The sequence below is a fragment of the Pocillopora damicornis genome, chromosome 7, assembly GCF_964200805.1.
Source record: "Pocillopora damicornis chromosome 7, jaPocDami1.2, whole genome shotgun sequence".
NCBI classification, from domain to species: Eukaryota; Metazoa; Cnidaria; class Anthozoa; order Scleractinia; family Pocilloporidae; genus Pocillopora; species Pocillopora damicornis.
In genome coordinates, this window is record NC_142676.1 from 844,491 (window position 1) to 859,539 (window position 15,049).

At 41.8% G+C, this 15,049-nt stretch overlaps 2 protein-coding genes and 1 pseudogene across 4 annotated transcripts; 1 reads left to right on the top strand and 2 right to left on the bottom strand.

Annotated features, from left to right (window-relative positions):
• Positions 1 to 325: 325 nt before the first annotated feature.
• On the bottom strand, positions 326 to 1,623 carry LOC149041945 (uncharacterized; annotated as a pseudogene). Its single transcript, XR_016188307.1, has one exon. The product of XR_016188307.1 is annotated as an uncharacterized LOC149041945 (transcript).
• LOC149041944 (radial spoke head protein 9 homolog) lies at positions 326 to 10,114 on the bottom strand. The gene is made up of 2 exons (XM_089211734.1): positions 9,834 to 10,114; positions 326 to 2,004 (listed from the first exon to the last, which is right to left on the bottom strand). Exons 1-2 carry the CDS (start codon positions 10,019 to 10,021, stop codon positions 1,959 to 1,961), a joined length of 234 nt encoding a protein of 77 aa, XP_089067860.1. The 5' UTR covers positions 10,022 to 10,114; the 3' UTR covers positions 326 to 1,958.
• Positions 10,115 to 10,190: 76 nt separating this feature from the next.
• On the top strand, positions 10,191 to 13,345 carry LOC113681415 (uridine diphosphate glucose pyrophosphatase NUDT22). Of its 2 annotated transcripts, XM_027198502.2 has the most exons (5): positions 10,191 to 10,855; positions 11,402 to 11,521; positions 12,116 to 12,213; positions 12,625 to 12,718; positions 12,821 to 13,345. In XM_027198502.2, the coding sequence occupies exons 1-5, from the start codon at positions 10,328 to 10,330 to the stop codon at positions 12,935 to 12,937; spliced, it is 957 nt and encodes a 318-aa protein (XP_027054303.2). In that variant the 5' UTR covers positions 10,191 to 10,327; the 3' UTR covers positions 12,938 to 13,345. The 2 variants fall into 2 exon arrangements, with proteins under 2 accessions (XP_027054303.2, XP_089067861.1); XM_089211735.1 differs by lacking the exon at positions 12,116 to 12,213 and having other exon boundaries at positions 10,194 to 10,855; positions 11,406 to 11,521.
• Positions 13,346 to 15,049: the final 1,704 nt, after the last annotated feature.

Below are 15,049 nucleotides of genomic sequence, written 5' to 3' on the forward strand. Positions count from 1 at the left end.
TACTTCTATGGAACAATTAGAGTGTCTCGACCTATCCTACTGCTGCCACAGCCGTTCATTTTATTGCACCTCTGTCATTTTATTTTGCTGTCCATAATGAATAACCTTCTGAATAAGCAAGGATTTTGACCGTCTGGCCCTCCCACTCAGTCAATACGTACATAACATTTGATGATAACTTTGCTGTCGAAATGAATATGTCGTTTTCATCGGTGATAATTTCGTGATATTAAACTAAGTGAGAAGAAAGCCTTCTTGTCAACCAGGACATGATCAGGAATAAAACAAAAACTCCCAGCGGTGCCTGATCGAGCTTAATAACAACTCACAATATTTCAACTTTAATTCCTTCGTTGTTTATGGTAGAATGCAAGACATTGATCCTGGTGCAGCAAAGGTCGCTCGTTTTGAGTGCACGAGGGAGCCAAAATGCTACGATCATCCCAGCAACCCCAATATCAAGTTTTGGGACTTACCTGGGATAACAAATCTAATCTACAATGGTGATCTGGAGAAGTACTGTAAAAATGTGCCATTGGATAAGTACCATACCTTCCTGATCTTCGCCAAAGATCGATTCACCGCTGACGACTTGAAACTTGCTGAGATGATTCGATCAACTGGTAAGAAGTTTTTCTTCATTCGCGCAAGAATTGATCAATTGATATAATATATTTCCTAATATATTTTGCCTACTATCACGCAACGCCTACGACTAAACGTACTTATTCTACTAAGTAAAAAAGCTAATTTCTTAATCATAGTAACGTTGAAAAGTTATCTTACTCTTGAACAATCGTGACCTAGTTGCCCCAGCTGACCTATATATCCTAATATATTTTTCCCATTATCATGGAGCGCCCATACGACTAAACGTACTTATTCTACTTAGTAATAAATAAAAAAATCCTAGCAGTAAATGCAAATAATGTCTAAGTTCAGTTCAGTTAAGTGCATCATTGGCCTGTTTATATTGGCACATCCTTTGAGCAGCTGCCTCAGTGACTTCTCCTTCTTGTTGAAGGCCTCCCAAAGTTCGAAGAGCCGCCTCTGCACTTCACAATAGGTGGACCTCTGCATTTGCTTAAGCTTGCGCTCGGAGACTAGACGAATTTGTAGCAACATTAGTCTCGCTTCTTTGTGCAGTAGGGCTACAAACATGTAGAGGGGCAGACCGTATCGACCAGCAACTCTTCTGTTCAGGCTATGATGCCAGCCCTCAATGTCCTTGTTTGTTCTGATTGATTGTATAAATACGCTCCAGCACTTGGGGGGCCAAACTGTGCTGCGAATCCAGTTTTCCTCGATGTAACTGATGAACTGCTATAAAGGCTCCGTCTTGGCTTCTGGTTTTAGGCTGTCGAAGGTTGCGGCAACGGTCTCATGCGGAAGGAAGGGTAGTGCCATCAGTTACCTGATGTAACCATTCGTAGTCCAGTCTCTCATATACGCAGTCTGAAGGCCTAGCTCTTAAACTTTTCTCCAAAGGGCCTGGTTCCAGTGGAAGGCACACCCCAGCAACTGCACTTCCGGAAGGACTTTTCGAAATGCTCCCCACACGGCGCCCTCGAAGTCAGCGGTAACCTGCTCCAGGTGGCTTTTCTCTCTATGGCAGCAGTCAATTTAGCAGTCTCTGGGAGCCCAACTTCTCCCGCATAGTTGTGTTCGACTCCAACGGTAAAGCCCTCAAGATGCTGAATCACTGAAGCCGAACAGTGGTTGGACTTGCCTCAGAAGCTACAGCGCCAGTATGTGATCGCATTCCTCCGCCGTTTAACACAATACGAGTAGCCGTGGCTGTCGAACAGTTTCTACTGGCCTCTCTTAGATGCTCCTTCGCCGACTTCAAAGGTCAGAGGCGGCGGCTGGTCATCGACTGGTTGGTCCTCGATGTTGGCTCTCCCATAGATGATTCCTAGATTGGTACAGGTAACTCATATTGGATACTGGATGAAAGGCTACTCGAGGCGGAGCACATTGTAACTTCCCTCACGGTTCCAAGCTCTGTTAATAAAAAAAACCCGCGTGTAAAAAACCTAGTTAGATTTATCAAACTGAGATGTTACCCAGGATCAATTTGTTGCACTCATTACTTGTAACAGTTTCTCATCAGAGTTGATACCATCCAAGGTAAAAGAACTGTTTCATGTATCCAGACTTGCCAATACACAGTCTCCAATGTACAAAACTTCTTTTCAGGAGTTAATTGACTTAAGTCCCCCCAAAATCCTCATAAATACGTGTTAATATTTAAACAAAGAAAATGATGTGTGAAGGTCCCTCACCAGGAAAGCAATAAAGACTACCTTGAACTCCATTTGCTCATCTAACTAAGAACCAGTCTTTGCAAAGATAGTAACAGTAATTCTACCACAATGACTCAGAGAATTGTCTGAAGGATTCCATGCAGAAAACCATTCTTGCAAGAGGCATTATGAGGCATCTGTGCTTAAATAGTAAAGTAGCATTAAATTGTATCCACGTGGTTTGAAATTGACCTTGCTAAACCGGATGTGAAAGTTTTAAGCTTGCCGCCAAAATCAAATCACATGTTTTCAAATGTGGATAAAATTAAAATTGTAATCATGCAGCTGTGAAATCTCAATCAGAAGTGAGAAATGCGCATTGGCTAATTACTCAATGTTCTATTGGTACTGAAGCAAAAAATATAAAGTCGACAATCGTGCCGCTGTTGTTGAGTTGAATGAATGACAACAATAGGGGTCAGGTTAATAGACAGTTCTGTTGCGGGTGAAATCACTTGTGAAAAACACAAGAAATAGCAAACATCACTATGTCTGAGAGACCAACAAACCGCCAAAGAATCGAGTTATCGTTAGAGAAGAGAATTGAGTTGATTAAATGCGCTGAATCAGTGCCTAAACCAACACTGAAGATTCTAAGCAGTAAGTTTGGGATCGGTAAATCAACTATAGGTGATATTTTACAGAAGAAAGAAGTCTACAAGGCCAAGTACGAAAAAAATAGCAACCCTAACGAGAAGTGTTTCGACAATATTCTTGCAAATTTGACAAACTGAATGAACTTGTGTGGCAGTGGTTTTGCCGTGCACGGGCCAAGAACATACCAATTTCAGGTCCAATTATCCAATAAAAAGCCATCGTATTTGCAAAAGAACTTGACATTACCGACTTTAAAAGTTCAAATGGCTGGCTTGACCAATGGAAGGAACGATACTCGATCAAAGGCTTTAAAGTGAGCGGTGAAAGCACTGGAGTTAATATTAACACAGTTGATGACTACAAGAGAAGAATCCCTGATATTGTCCAGGGTTATTCACCTGACAATATATTGAACTGTGATGAGACGGAAAGGCGCAGAAACCTCGTTGTTTTAAAAACATAAAGCCTGAGCAATTACCAGTAACTTACATTGCCAACAAGAAAGCCTGGATGACACATGACATCTTTTTTAACATGGATTAAAGATGTGAATCAAGAGATGAAAAGAAAATGACGCCACATTCTGATGTTTTTGGATAATGCCTCATCATGTGGCGACTGTCAGCTCTCAAACGTAACCTTCAAGTTTCTTCCAGCAAACACAACATCCCATCTACAGCCACTTGATCAAGGGATTATCCGTGCCTTTAAGGCATGATACAAGAAACATCTACTACGATCGCTTTTAAGCAAGATCGAAAGGGCTGAAAGTGTTCTAACTCTGTAAAGAAATAACTTTACTAGAAGCTATCAACTGGATAGCCAAGGCACGGTCTGAGATAGCACAATCAACACACAAAGTGTTTCAAAACCACTGGCTTTCCTGTGACTGACGAACAAGAAGATGACTACAAAGATGAAGACAACATTCTGCTGTCGCTTCTTGCCCAACAGTTGAAAGTTGATCAGTCGATCTTGCTAAACACTGACCTTGAACTGCCAACAAAAGAAAACACTGGGGACTGGGAAAGAAACCTGATATCAAGCTTTGTTGAACTGATAGCTGAAGAGTCAAACAAACAATTTGTCCATGATGAAGAGGAGAAACATGTTGATGTTCCTGCAGCAACCTTTCACATAAAGAAGTGCTTGATATGGTTACTGAGTTAAAAAATTTTGCAGTTCACAAAGATGAGAATTATCTCCAACTGTTTCTAGAGCTGGAAATTTAACTGAAAGAAAAATAGTTGAACAACGTTGTAATCAGATGCAGTTAATATTGGATTCCTTTTTCCAAAGGTATCCTGGAAATTTAGACAGAGAATCTTGAACATTCCATGTTTAAATCATTTAAAAGTGGCAATCATATTACCCTGTGTGTAACACTGAATTTCTTTGTAAATGAAATAAAATGACGTTGAAAAGCTTCCATGTGATCCATGTTGTTTGTTCCTTTACTGATGTGCTTTATTAGTACTCGTGTACCATGTACTGGGACTTACAGTCAGACAATACAATATGTGGCATAAAATTGCCTTATGGGTAAAACCTCAGTACACTGGACATCCCTCTAAATCAGACATTTTCTCTGGTACCAAGGGTGTCCGGTTTAGAGGGGTTCCACTGTACTTATTAAATGCATTGTGAACATTTTCTTAAACTTGTTCTTAACTGTGTTTCAAGCCGTAGGAAAAAAAGTGACACTCCAACACCAACAAAATTTGAAGGTTTCTGGCTCTCACACATCTCTCATCAACATCTCTACCCCTATTAAATTTTCTTTTCATCATTAAAACTTAACTTACAATGTTTTCCTGCTCTGCTCCATCCAATTTTTTGCCAACTGCACTGTCGGAAATGAGACTAAAGAATCTGCTATGTTCCGAAACTTCACGTTTTTATTTTATAAAATCAACTTAATCTCCCGCTCTCTCTCACCGTTCTCTGTCCCACGCTCTGGTCTCTCTCATTTAAATATATAATATGATCCTATTGTTCAGTCATCTGTCACTTATCGCAAAAAATCAACCGGAAATCAATTAACGCTGAATAATCTCTCACACACTCCCCTGTTTTTCTCAACGGAGAAAAACACTAGAATGACGCACTCGATAAAATGTGAAATTCAATGAACGAAACAGAAAGTTAGTCCAGTATATCAGTTCAGTGTTCCTAAATATCTCTAATCAGCATCAATGTTCGCATCTTGAATGCGATAACGAGCGGCTACCGCTGCATCCCTCCTGGGCCTGAATGTCGGGGCTAAGGGGTTGAGCTGTAGAGGAGCCTGTACATTCTCCCGATCGCAGGACAGCTCCAGTGGGTAAAGGTGTTGTACCGCCCGTTCAAGTGTTCCTTTCCCCGCTCGAAGTTTGGCAGCTCGAACGATTCCGTCTCGTCCCGGAATCAGATCTTCCACGATTCCAATTTTCCATTTATTGCGATTTCGTTCCTCGTCCTTGATGATGACTACCTCTCCTTTGGCCAGGGGCGTGGTTTGACCCTTGTGTTTCATCCGGTGTCGTTCTCTCAACCCTCGTAAATATTCTGTAGTCCACCTGGTCCACAAAGCCTGCTTGCACCTTCGCAAATATTTAGCTCTTCTACGCAGATCAAATTCTCTTAGATGGTGTGGTTCCAGTTCTGGCAGCTGGTTTGATCGAAGAAATAGCAGTGAGTTAGGGGTAAGCACGGGTAACTGTATGTCGTCTTCGACGTAACATAAAGGGCGATTATTCAAAGCAATCTCCACATCCAGTACCACTTCACACAGCTCTGTCCAGGTCAACATTCCGCATCCGATAGTCTTGTTTAAAGCTGTTTTTACCAGTGCGATGAGGCGCTCGAACTGTCCTCCCCACTAAGCGGCGCGGCTGAGGTTGAATTGCCACTTGATGTTCTCATGTGCTAAGTAATCTTGTGTCTTCTCGTCACGCATAACTTGTTTGAGCCACTTCTCGGCGCCAACAAAGGTTTTGCCATCGTCGGAATATATCTTCTTCGGACGCCCACGGCGCGCGATGAGCCGTTTTAGACTTCTTAGGAATTCACTGGTTTCCAGGCTTGGTAGTACTTCCAGGAATAATCCTCGGGTAAGACTGCACGCGTACAATGCAAGATAGGCCTTTCCTTCTGTTTTGGCTTGTAAGTCACTTGGTAAGGGCCTATCCCATGCGATCTTCGTGTCGCAGGCATCTCTGTAGAGCATTTTTCCAGAGAGGGTCACGGGTGAAGCCAGACCGAGTGGATCGTAGATTTTTGCGACTTTTCCAAGAATACCTCTTTTTGTCGGCTCAGCGGTTGAAATCGGGAAGCTGACTTGAATTTCGTCCTTTCCTTTGTCCCAGGGGACTCCTAGCAGTTTTGATTCGCCCTTTCTGGTTCCCAGTTGTTGTTTGGCGTAACTCTGACTTTCTTCATCTACAGTCGCAGTTTCAACTTCTAGTTCCCGATCGTTGGAATGCCACTTGTGTAGCTTGAAGGTCGCCTCACCAAAGATGGTCGTGGCTGTCATCTTGATTTCTAATGCTCGTTCTGTTGTCTCCCCACCACTGATTAAATCATCCACGTACATACTGCGCTCTATCTCCTCTACTAATTCCGGGTTCACCATTTTGTATCGCTGTAGATGTTCTTTGATAACTGCGGCCAAGAGGAATGGAGACGGTGCCAAACCAAAAAGTACTCGAGTGAATCGCAAGGTATCTACTTGTTTGCTTGCCAGATCCTTTATCCAATGAAAGCGTAAGGCATCTCGGTCTTCTCTTCGGACGCGAATTTGCAAAAATGCTTGTTTTAAGTCGCCAGCTATTGCCACGGGATAGAACCTATTTCGTACCAGCACGTTCCAAAGCTGGTTTTGTAGTGGAGGGCCGATTTCGAGGCACTCGTTGAGTGAGGGGACACTTGCATTAGCTCTTGCAGAAGCATCATAAACAATGCGTATCTTTGTAGATTCTGCATTCTCGCGCACGACCGCTTTATGAGGAATGTAGAACTCTTTTCCGTCCTTGACCACCTCGTCAGCGTGTTCTACGATCCCTTGGCTCAGTTGAGTCTGGATGATGTCGTTGTACCTCTCCAGCTCGCCTTGTATCTCTAACTTCCGCACGAGATTTTTGAGACGTTTTAAACTTCCAGTGTGATTGTTCGGTAGGGGGGTGATTTCCTTTCCAGGGCAAGTTCGTCTCGTACCAGCCTTCTGAACTCCTAGTTAGTTGCTCTTTGAATTCTTCGTAAACGGTTTCCTGGTCTCCACTTGGATTGTCCTTTAGCCCCAAGACGTCTAACTTGCACAATTCTTCGTAATCAATTGCGGAGGTCTGCGTTAACAACATGTTGCTGAGATCCAACTCTGTTCCAGGTGACAAGATCGTCCAGCCGAACTTCGTGTATTCTGCTACTGGTTCTCCCGAGCGCCCAACTCTTGGTCTTGCCCCTGTTTTGATCTTAGCGTACTCGTTTGTTCCAAGGATCAGATGAACAGGCAACATCGCTTTCTCGTCGTTATCATTTGTGGTTACGCCCTTCAAATGAGAAAACTGAGCCACGATTTCTGCGCATTTTGGGTTCTCCAATGTCAACAACTCTTTGCGGTCGACTTTGTTTACTTCGGCTTCCAAGGTGAATTTACCATCAACGCTTCGAATTTGTAGGCCATAGATGTCTATCGCTTTGTTTGAAGTACCAAACATCATTTCAATGCGCTTGAATTGTTGACGGATAGGGCGCAAATGTAAACAGTTCAGAAGCGTTGATGAAGCGTAGGAACTTCCGGCTCCTGTATCCAACAATGCTCGGCATTTAACACCGTTCACGTCAACTGTTACCATAGGATACACCACTCCTTTCCTTTCTGCGCTCGTTGTGGTCATCAGCTGGTCTCGCGATGTATGTTTGTCACAGATCGACGTATGATGTCTTCGACTGCAGATCTGGCAGCCAGAACGGCATTTGCACTCAGAAGCACGGTGTCGACTTCCTGTGCAGTTAAAACAAAGCTGTTTCAGTCCTAATTGCTTCCTGCGGTCTCCAACTGTCACAAACTTGTCGCAATTCACAGCTCTGTGGTCAGTTGCGTCACAGTAGACGCACCCTCTTTGTGTTGGCGTAGTTTCGTTTGCGTGAAATGTTTTCTCGCGATCGCGGAATTTAGCACCTTGCTTCCCCGCATTATCCGCGCCGCTCGCAATGGGGTTGATTTCCTTCCAACTTTTCAAAGCTTTTATCAACTGTGGGAAGTCCCAGTCCTGCCAGTCCACTTGTCCTCTCACTAGGTTTGCTTTTACACCCTTTAGTTTGTCGAGCACACTCCTTACATTTCCAGTAACGTCTTTCAATTTGCCCAGTGTCTCCAAAGATTGCACATTGTACACGAGCTTCTTGTAAAATTCGTGGATAGGCGCAGGTTGTGTTCCTGTAATGACAGGCAAATTCGCGATGTTCTGGACGTACGCATTCACGATCTCGCTCGTTTTCCCATATTCGCCGATGAGGATATTCTTTGCCCTTTCGTAGCCCTCTGTTGTGAAAGGCAGTCCGTCTATCTCCGCTCGAACCTTTGGATCTACCAGCTCTTTTAGGTATGCAAACTTGGTCACAGATGCAAGGTTTGCTTTATCAATTTCAGCTTGAAATTTGTTCCAGAACGGCAGCCATGCTTCATACGTCCCATTAAACTTTGTGATCTGTAGTTTCGGTAGCTTTGTTGTCCTTTGTTCAGTCTGATTAACCTTCTCAACAGGTTGCTGTTTTGCCTTGGTCTCTTCCAGTTGGCGTTCGAATTCTAGCTTCATCTCCATTTGCTCTCTTTCGAATTTAAGCTCCTCTTCACGAGCACGGGCTTTCCTTTCTTCTTCGTCCTTGTGCTTTCGATGTTCGATCTCTCCATTCGTCTCCACGAGCCATTTTTCTAGTCGCGAAACTTCTTCGTCAGCTTCGGCGATCGGTTCTTCAATGCTGCTGCTCCAACTTCCAACGTCTTCTGCACTTTTCCCGGCCTTGAACATGGTCTGTTCAACCTTTAGTTTAAGCGCGTCTACTTCTTTTACTAATGCTTGTAGGTTGTCGCGATGTCGCGCGACCGCTCCTAGGTTTCCCTTTTTCACAATGCCACGTGTTTTTCCATTAGTGTACAGCAACATCTGCAATTTAGCCTCTGCTTCTTTGGTTAGTTCCTCCATGCTTCGCGCGTCCCGTCGGAGGTGCCACTGTGTCGGAAATGAGACTAAAGAATCTGCTATGTTCCGAAACTTCACGTTTTTATTTTATAAAATCAACTTAATCTCCCGCTCTCTCTCACCGTTCTCTGTCCCACGCTCTGGTCTCTCTCATTTAAATATATAATATGATCCTATTGTTCAGTCATCTGTCACTTATCGCAAAAAATCAACCGGAAATCAATTAACGCTGAATAATCTCTCACAGCACCTTCAGCTTTCTTTGTCTCTGTGTGTTCATATTCATATAATGGATCTGCTGTGAAGCATCCTTTAACAAATGAGCAGTTATGTCTCATGCTTTCTATCATTAATGGCAGTAAGCCCCAGTGTACACAGTCCAGATTGCGGAAAACCGTTATCGTTAATCCAGGATGAATAGCAAGTGTGCATCCTCAATAGCCTGGCCATTTTGGTATCCATTAGTAATTGTGAAGTTTTCAACTTAGAGGAGGTTTACCAAATAACAATTACACGTGTCAGAATGCTAAATATTGTTTACAGTGACCAAACAAAATTTTCAGCTGTTAGAGTGAAACGAACGGAAAACTCTTCTTCTGTTTCCCTGTATGCCAGCGGGCACAGGGGCAGTGCGGGCATACATTGGCTATGTAATTATTCTCAATTTTGAGGATCAGTTCGTACACTTTTTATGAAATGTCGATTTTAAAACTAAAATACAGTTTTATCCACGATTAGTTATATTAGATACCTGTAGAGCGTTTTACTTTCCTTCAGTACATCTTTACCGACTCCCTGTACAATGAAGTAGCCACTTTTGACTCCAAAGATCTTTCCCCAAACCCACGAAGATTGTAGAGCTGCCTTCTGCTCTGTACTTAGAATAATGCCACTGCTTCCTACATAGTCTATATTCATATGAAGACCTTCTGCGTCCATGTTTTTTGCAGAAAATTTGACACAACCACCTTCTCCAATGTACTATGGCTGCTTTTCTGTGATTTTGTTACGCGCGCCACTGTTGTCATGGTAGTTTTGGGTGTAACCGCTGGATTTCATGAACGAGCGAAGGAGCTATCTTAATTGGTTTTCTTTAACAAAATTGACCAATCAATGTTCTTGCCTTACTGCTGTTCTGCTTGTTCAAAATGGTGGCTCGTGAACAGATCTCGTTCAGATCAAAGCCTTCTTCTACCCTCACCTGAGCTCAGAATTTTATATATTTCGTAAAGAGAAATACTTGAAATGGAGCTTAAGGCATTTGTGGAGAAATGTAAAGATGAAGGACATTTCATAGAGATTTTTAACAGTGGAAATCACGACAGACTCTGTTGGAATGGCGGTGCGAAAGAAGAAGACTTGGCAATTTCTTTGTCCCATCACTATGACAGGATGGCGGCTGATGACCAATTTGAAGCCAGCATCGAAAAGACGTGGACTGATCTTAAGGAGAAAAATCCCTTCCTTTTCAACGGCTCCAAATTTCGTCTTCATGGCGTAAGGAACGAAGCCGGAGATTCAGTGTCTCTTCTGTTAGGACAGACTTGTTATAGAGATTATGTTTGTACAAACATGAACGACAAGCACTGGCGGTTTTTAAGAGACTATGGCAAACGTGAATACGCCAACGAACATGCATGTTTTTCTGATGCATTGGGTGTTGGTTCTGTCGTGGAAACAAGTGACAGTAAGTTAATTTTTATTAGAAGAAGCCATCAAGTTTATGAAGATCCAGGTCATTTAGATACCCCAGGAGGACACGCAGAACCCAGTGTAAGCACTTAACCAGTAAAAAATAAAATGATACTTATTTCATTTAAATCCACTAGTCTTTTATTGCAAATACTGCAATCCTATTGGTTACAATATTCACGTTATAATCTATTCCATCGAGTAGTCTAGTTCCCGGCAAAACGCACGCTTTTCTTTAATGCAACATCTCGCTACATTGTTGACCGCAATGTGTTGCACATGTTTTTCCACCCAGTAGCAACATGTTTCAAGATGTTGGATGATGTTGGATCGAGTTTGAAAATGGTCAAACTATTGTTGCAACATTTTTGTTGTCACAGAGCGATCCAACAATGATGCAAGATGTTGCTTTGAAATGTTGAGTGCTTTTGACAGGGCCTTTACACTTTGTTTGTGAACAGTAATCCGTCAGGCCATTCAAAATTTATGAATTTAAGTAAATTTCTATGTTGCAAAAGTGAAACTTTAAAAGCAATTCAAAGAAGCTACCAGCATCATTCTCAACCTTGGATGTTTTTGGACCTCACCTTCATAATGTTGGCTAAAACATTTTAAAATTGCTTTCAGGAAGTTAAACAGACCAATAAACATACTGAGAATACAAGTGTGGGTGATATTGAAGATATGGATGGCAAGGCAGTGGTGTATGAGTTGTTTCATTCTATTGTACGGGAAGTCAGAGATGAAGTAAGTTTTATATCAAATATATATGCTTTCTCATTTCCCACCTTATGGAAATCTTCTGCCACACATTAATAATGTGTGGATGAGACTTTCCTAATTTAAGTTATGCCTGATGAGTTAATTTTTGTGACACTGCCCACAATGTGCTGACACTTATCCATAGGGTTTCTATGCCATCAAGATGAGGGTTGGCCCCACTATTTCACTACAATTTCTTGGCAGTATGTTGTTTTGAGGGGGAAACAATGGCCCAGTGTTTAGCTTGTTGGACACCAGAGCAAGGGGTCAGGGCCTAAGCACTGGCTGAATCACTGTGTTATGTTCTTGGGCAGGCTTGGCTTCATATACTTGACTTTGTTGGTATCAGCTCTGAAGATAAAATGTGGAAGTAATGAATACAACAAATTGATCCTGGGTAACATCTCAGTTTGATAAATCAAGATCCTTTCCAGATGAATTTCTAGTGGACAACTTCATCTGGTATCTAGAGAAAAGGATCACAGACACAAGTAATCACCTTTGAATAACAAGACGCTGATCTTAGTTTTCAAGATCCTTTAATTAACAACATATTTTGTCACTCATATTCAATATTAGGTCAATATTCCAGAAGAATATATCAGCTGGCCACTTTTGACTGGAATTTACCGCAATCACCGCACTGGACAGAAACCTGGGGCTTGTTTTAGGATCAGGTCTCTGTTTTTACTTTTTGTCTGTCTGAAAGGCCTATCATCAAATCTTAAATTATCCTACTTGGTGATTCATTCAAACCATGCTGATATTAATACTTGTTTATAATAATCAGTGAAATCTAGGAAGAAAACTGAACAAAATAATTGCAGATAAATTTACCAATCACAAGGAAGCATCATGCTGAGTAAAGTGGGGGGGGGGGGGTATACAGTCAAAACCATAGCCTTGATGAAGGGCAGCAGTCTACAACTGAGAAAATTCTCATATCAAACAAGATGGTGCAGTATGGTTCATTAAATGATTATTTTAAACTAGTTAATTAATATCATACTTTCCCACTATGAAAAACTGCAAGGTTACTTACACTAAAATTCACTAAAATATGTTTTATCTGCCATTTTTTTTTGAAGATGCTCTCTCAAAGGCAAGGAAATCCATGAGTTTTATCGCAAGGGTGGACCAGAGGCTTATGAATCATCCCAGCTGCTGTTGGTGGACTTAGCTGTAAGTTTCTTTCAGCTCTAAATTGGGTCAGTGCAGAGTGCCATCCTGGTCATTGTTTACAATCTCTAAATGCATTTTAATCTTTTTTATTGTTGGTTACAGGAATTCCAGAGGGGCATGGCGTCTTCTAAAGTCAAGGAACTGTTCAAAGATCTCACTCCAGGATGCAAAGCATGTCTGTATTTTTATTTCAACCTACAAACTAACTTTACTGTATGAAAAGCCCCGCGCAGCAAGTATTCTGGAAGATTAGCAGGCACTACACTTTCATTATGAAGGCTATTAGTGGGACATGCAACACTGAAGGCGAAATTACTGATTTTGACAGTGAATTTAAGAAAGACGATCTTCCTTCCAGATTAGTTTTAATATATTTAGGACAAAATAAGAAACTGTTTTTAACAAATATATTGATGGCTGTTTTGAAATTGAAATGGAATGTAATGGACTTACGGAAGATATGTGGTTGTGGTTTGTTCTTGTCTACAATTTTGGCAGTTTTAAGGGTCTTTTTTTTTTTAGTAGAAATGGCCAGAATTCTGGATGATTGTAATTCATTTCTATGCATAGGTGTTTGTCAGTCACTTGAATGAGAAACACGAATACTTCCGAGCAGGGAGGGAAGAACATTTTGAGACTGTTTATCACAAATCAAGCCAATGCCCTAATTCGTATTTCCTATGCGTATTTCACTAGGTTTATAGGGTTAGATTTTCACCACTCAGCGGTCAAATGCATGGCATGCGCAAGGGGATCAGTTTTGGCCGTGTGCCGAAGTGCCGTAAAGAAATTCATAGGAAAACGTTAGAAACAACCGCTGCCACGCCAAATGCATGTATGCGAAACAAGTATTGATTCATGTCTGGAAATGTATGAAAACCATGTAGGAATGGGATATAAGCGATCCTCGCAGCTATGAACACTACTAAATTAGTAGTTGAAAGGAGACCTGAAAAAAATTCAAGCCCGTACGGGATTTGAACCCATGATCTCTGCGATACCGGTGCAGCGCTCTACCAGCTGAGCTACTGGGAGCTGTTCATAATGTGTGACCCATATAAATCTTCCAAGTGGTGATTAATGACTGGAAATATGTGATATATTAATTCGTCCATGAAAATATGTCAATGGAAACAAAAATAGTAAAAGGAAAACTCGAGAATTTCTTACTCGAGGCTTATTCGATTATCGGTTTCCTGCTGATTCACCATTTTGTTGTGGGCTTTACCAAAAAATTTGTCCGGTTTTCAAACACCACGGCTCACTCGTTTGTGTAGTGAAGACTATTGACCGCTGTGTTGATTTCCTCTGCTTTCTCTAGTTCAATCTGCGTTCCCCTTAATGAGAAGTCCCGCGATATCGGAGTACGGACTCATTTCCCAGACAGCAGCTGATTATCGAGCCTAGTGGTTCATTACTGAAAGCAAACCGTCGTGACTGTGCAATTTTGACAGAGACAAGTGTGTGCGTAATCGATTCATGACAGACTATAGGTTGGTTTCTGAGCCAAAATAGTCAAACATCGCGTTCTGCAGAGTGCAATCCTGATGAAAAGGATTTGTAAATAGACCATGACACTGAGTATTCTGCAAGACCAATTAGGTCGTTTCAGCAACCTCTTGAGGCAGTTCGCTGAATTACGGTCAAGTCACCTGACTCGCCTGCGGCCACCCACCCACGCTTAAAATTACTTTTCTCTTGCCTTTTAAGTAGTGTTCGTTTCTGGAAAGATCCTTCTCACTTTCATCTATCAATCCGCAGTTCACATATATGATTTTCATGTATTCACAATCATTTACTAACCGAAGTAATTTAGTGTTGACAACTGAGTTGAAAACTTAAATTAGCCACCGTAAAGGGTAAAAAAGCTGACGTTTCGAGCGCTAGCCCTTCGTCTATCGCTCTGACGAAGGGCTAGCGCTCGAAACGTCAGCTTTTTTACCCTTTACGGTGGCTAATTTACGTTTTCAACTCAGTTGTTATCACTAAATTACCTGTTATACTCTCCCACCGACGCAGCACCACAGTTTCTCTAGAAACTTACCCCCTTTACTAACCGAAGTGTTCGGCAACTGGCTTACCATAACATGCGAACACAGAGATGCTGAGATCCAAATCCCCGAGCCATCACTTTTATTCTTTGGCTTAAACTATTACACAACATACACAAAAACAAGAAATTGTAAAATTAAAACAAAATAAAAGGTTTCTTCCCGAAGAAATCCACATTTTTGTGGCGTAGTAAGTGTCGCAAAGGAGTTGAAAAACGTCCACAACGTCACAATAATATATGTGAACTGCGGATTGACAGATGAAAGTGAGAAGACTCTT

Excerpts from the sequence above, each read along its gene's own strand:
- LOC149041944 (XM_089211734.1), bottom strand. The coding sequence starts at position 10,021 with ATGGACGCAGAAGGTCTTCATATGAATATAGACTATGTAGGAAGCAGT. Across the intron at positions 2,005-9,833 it reads GAAAGTAAAACGCTCTACAG|AGCTTGGAACCGTGAGGGAA; the intron begins GTATCTAATATA and ends TTTTATTAACAG.
- LOC113681415 (XM_027198502.2), top strand. The coding sequence starts at position 10,328 with ATGGAGCTTAAGGCATTTGTGGAGAAATGTAAAGATGAAGGACATTTC. Across the intron at positions 12,214-12,624 it reads GGGGCTTGTTTTAGGATCAG|ATGCTCTCTCAAAGGCAAGG; the intron begins GTCTCTGTTTTT and ends TTTTTTTTGAAG. Across the intron at positions 12,719-12,820 it reads TGCTGTTGGTGGACTTAGCT|GAATTCCAGAGGGGCATGGC; the intron begins GTAAGTTTCTTT and ends TGTTGGTTACAG.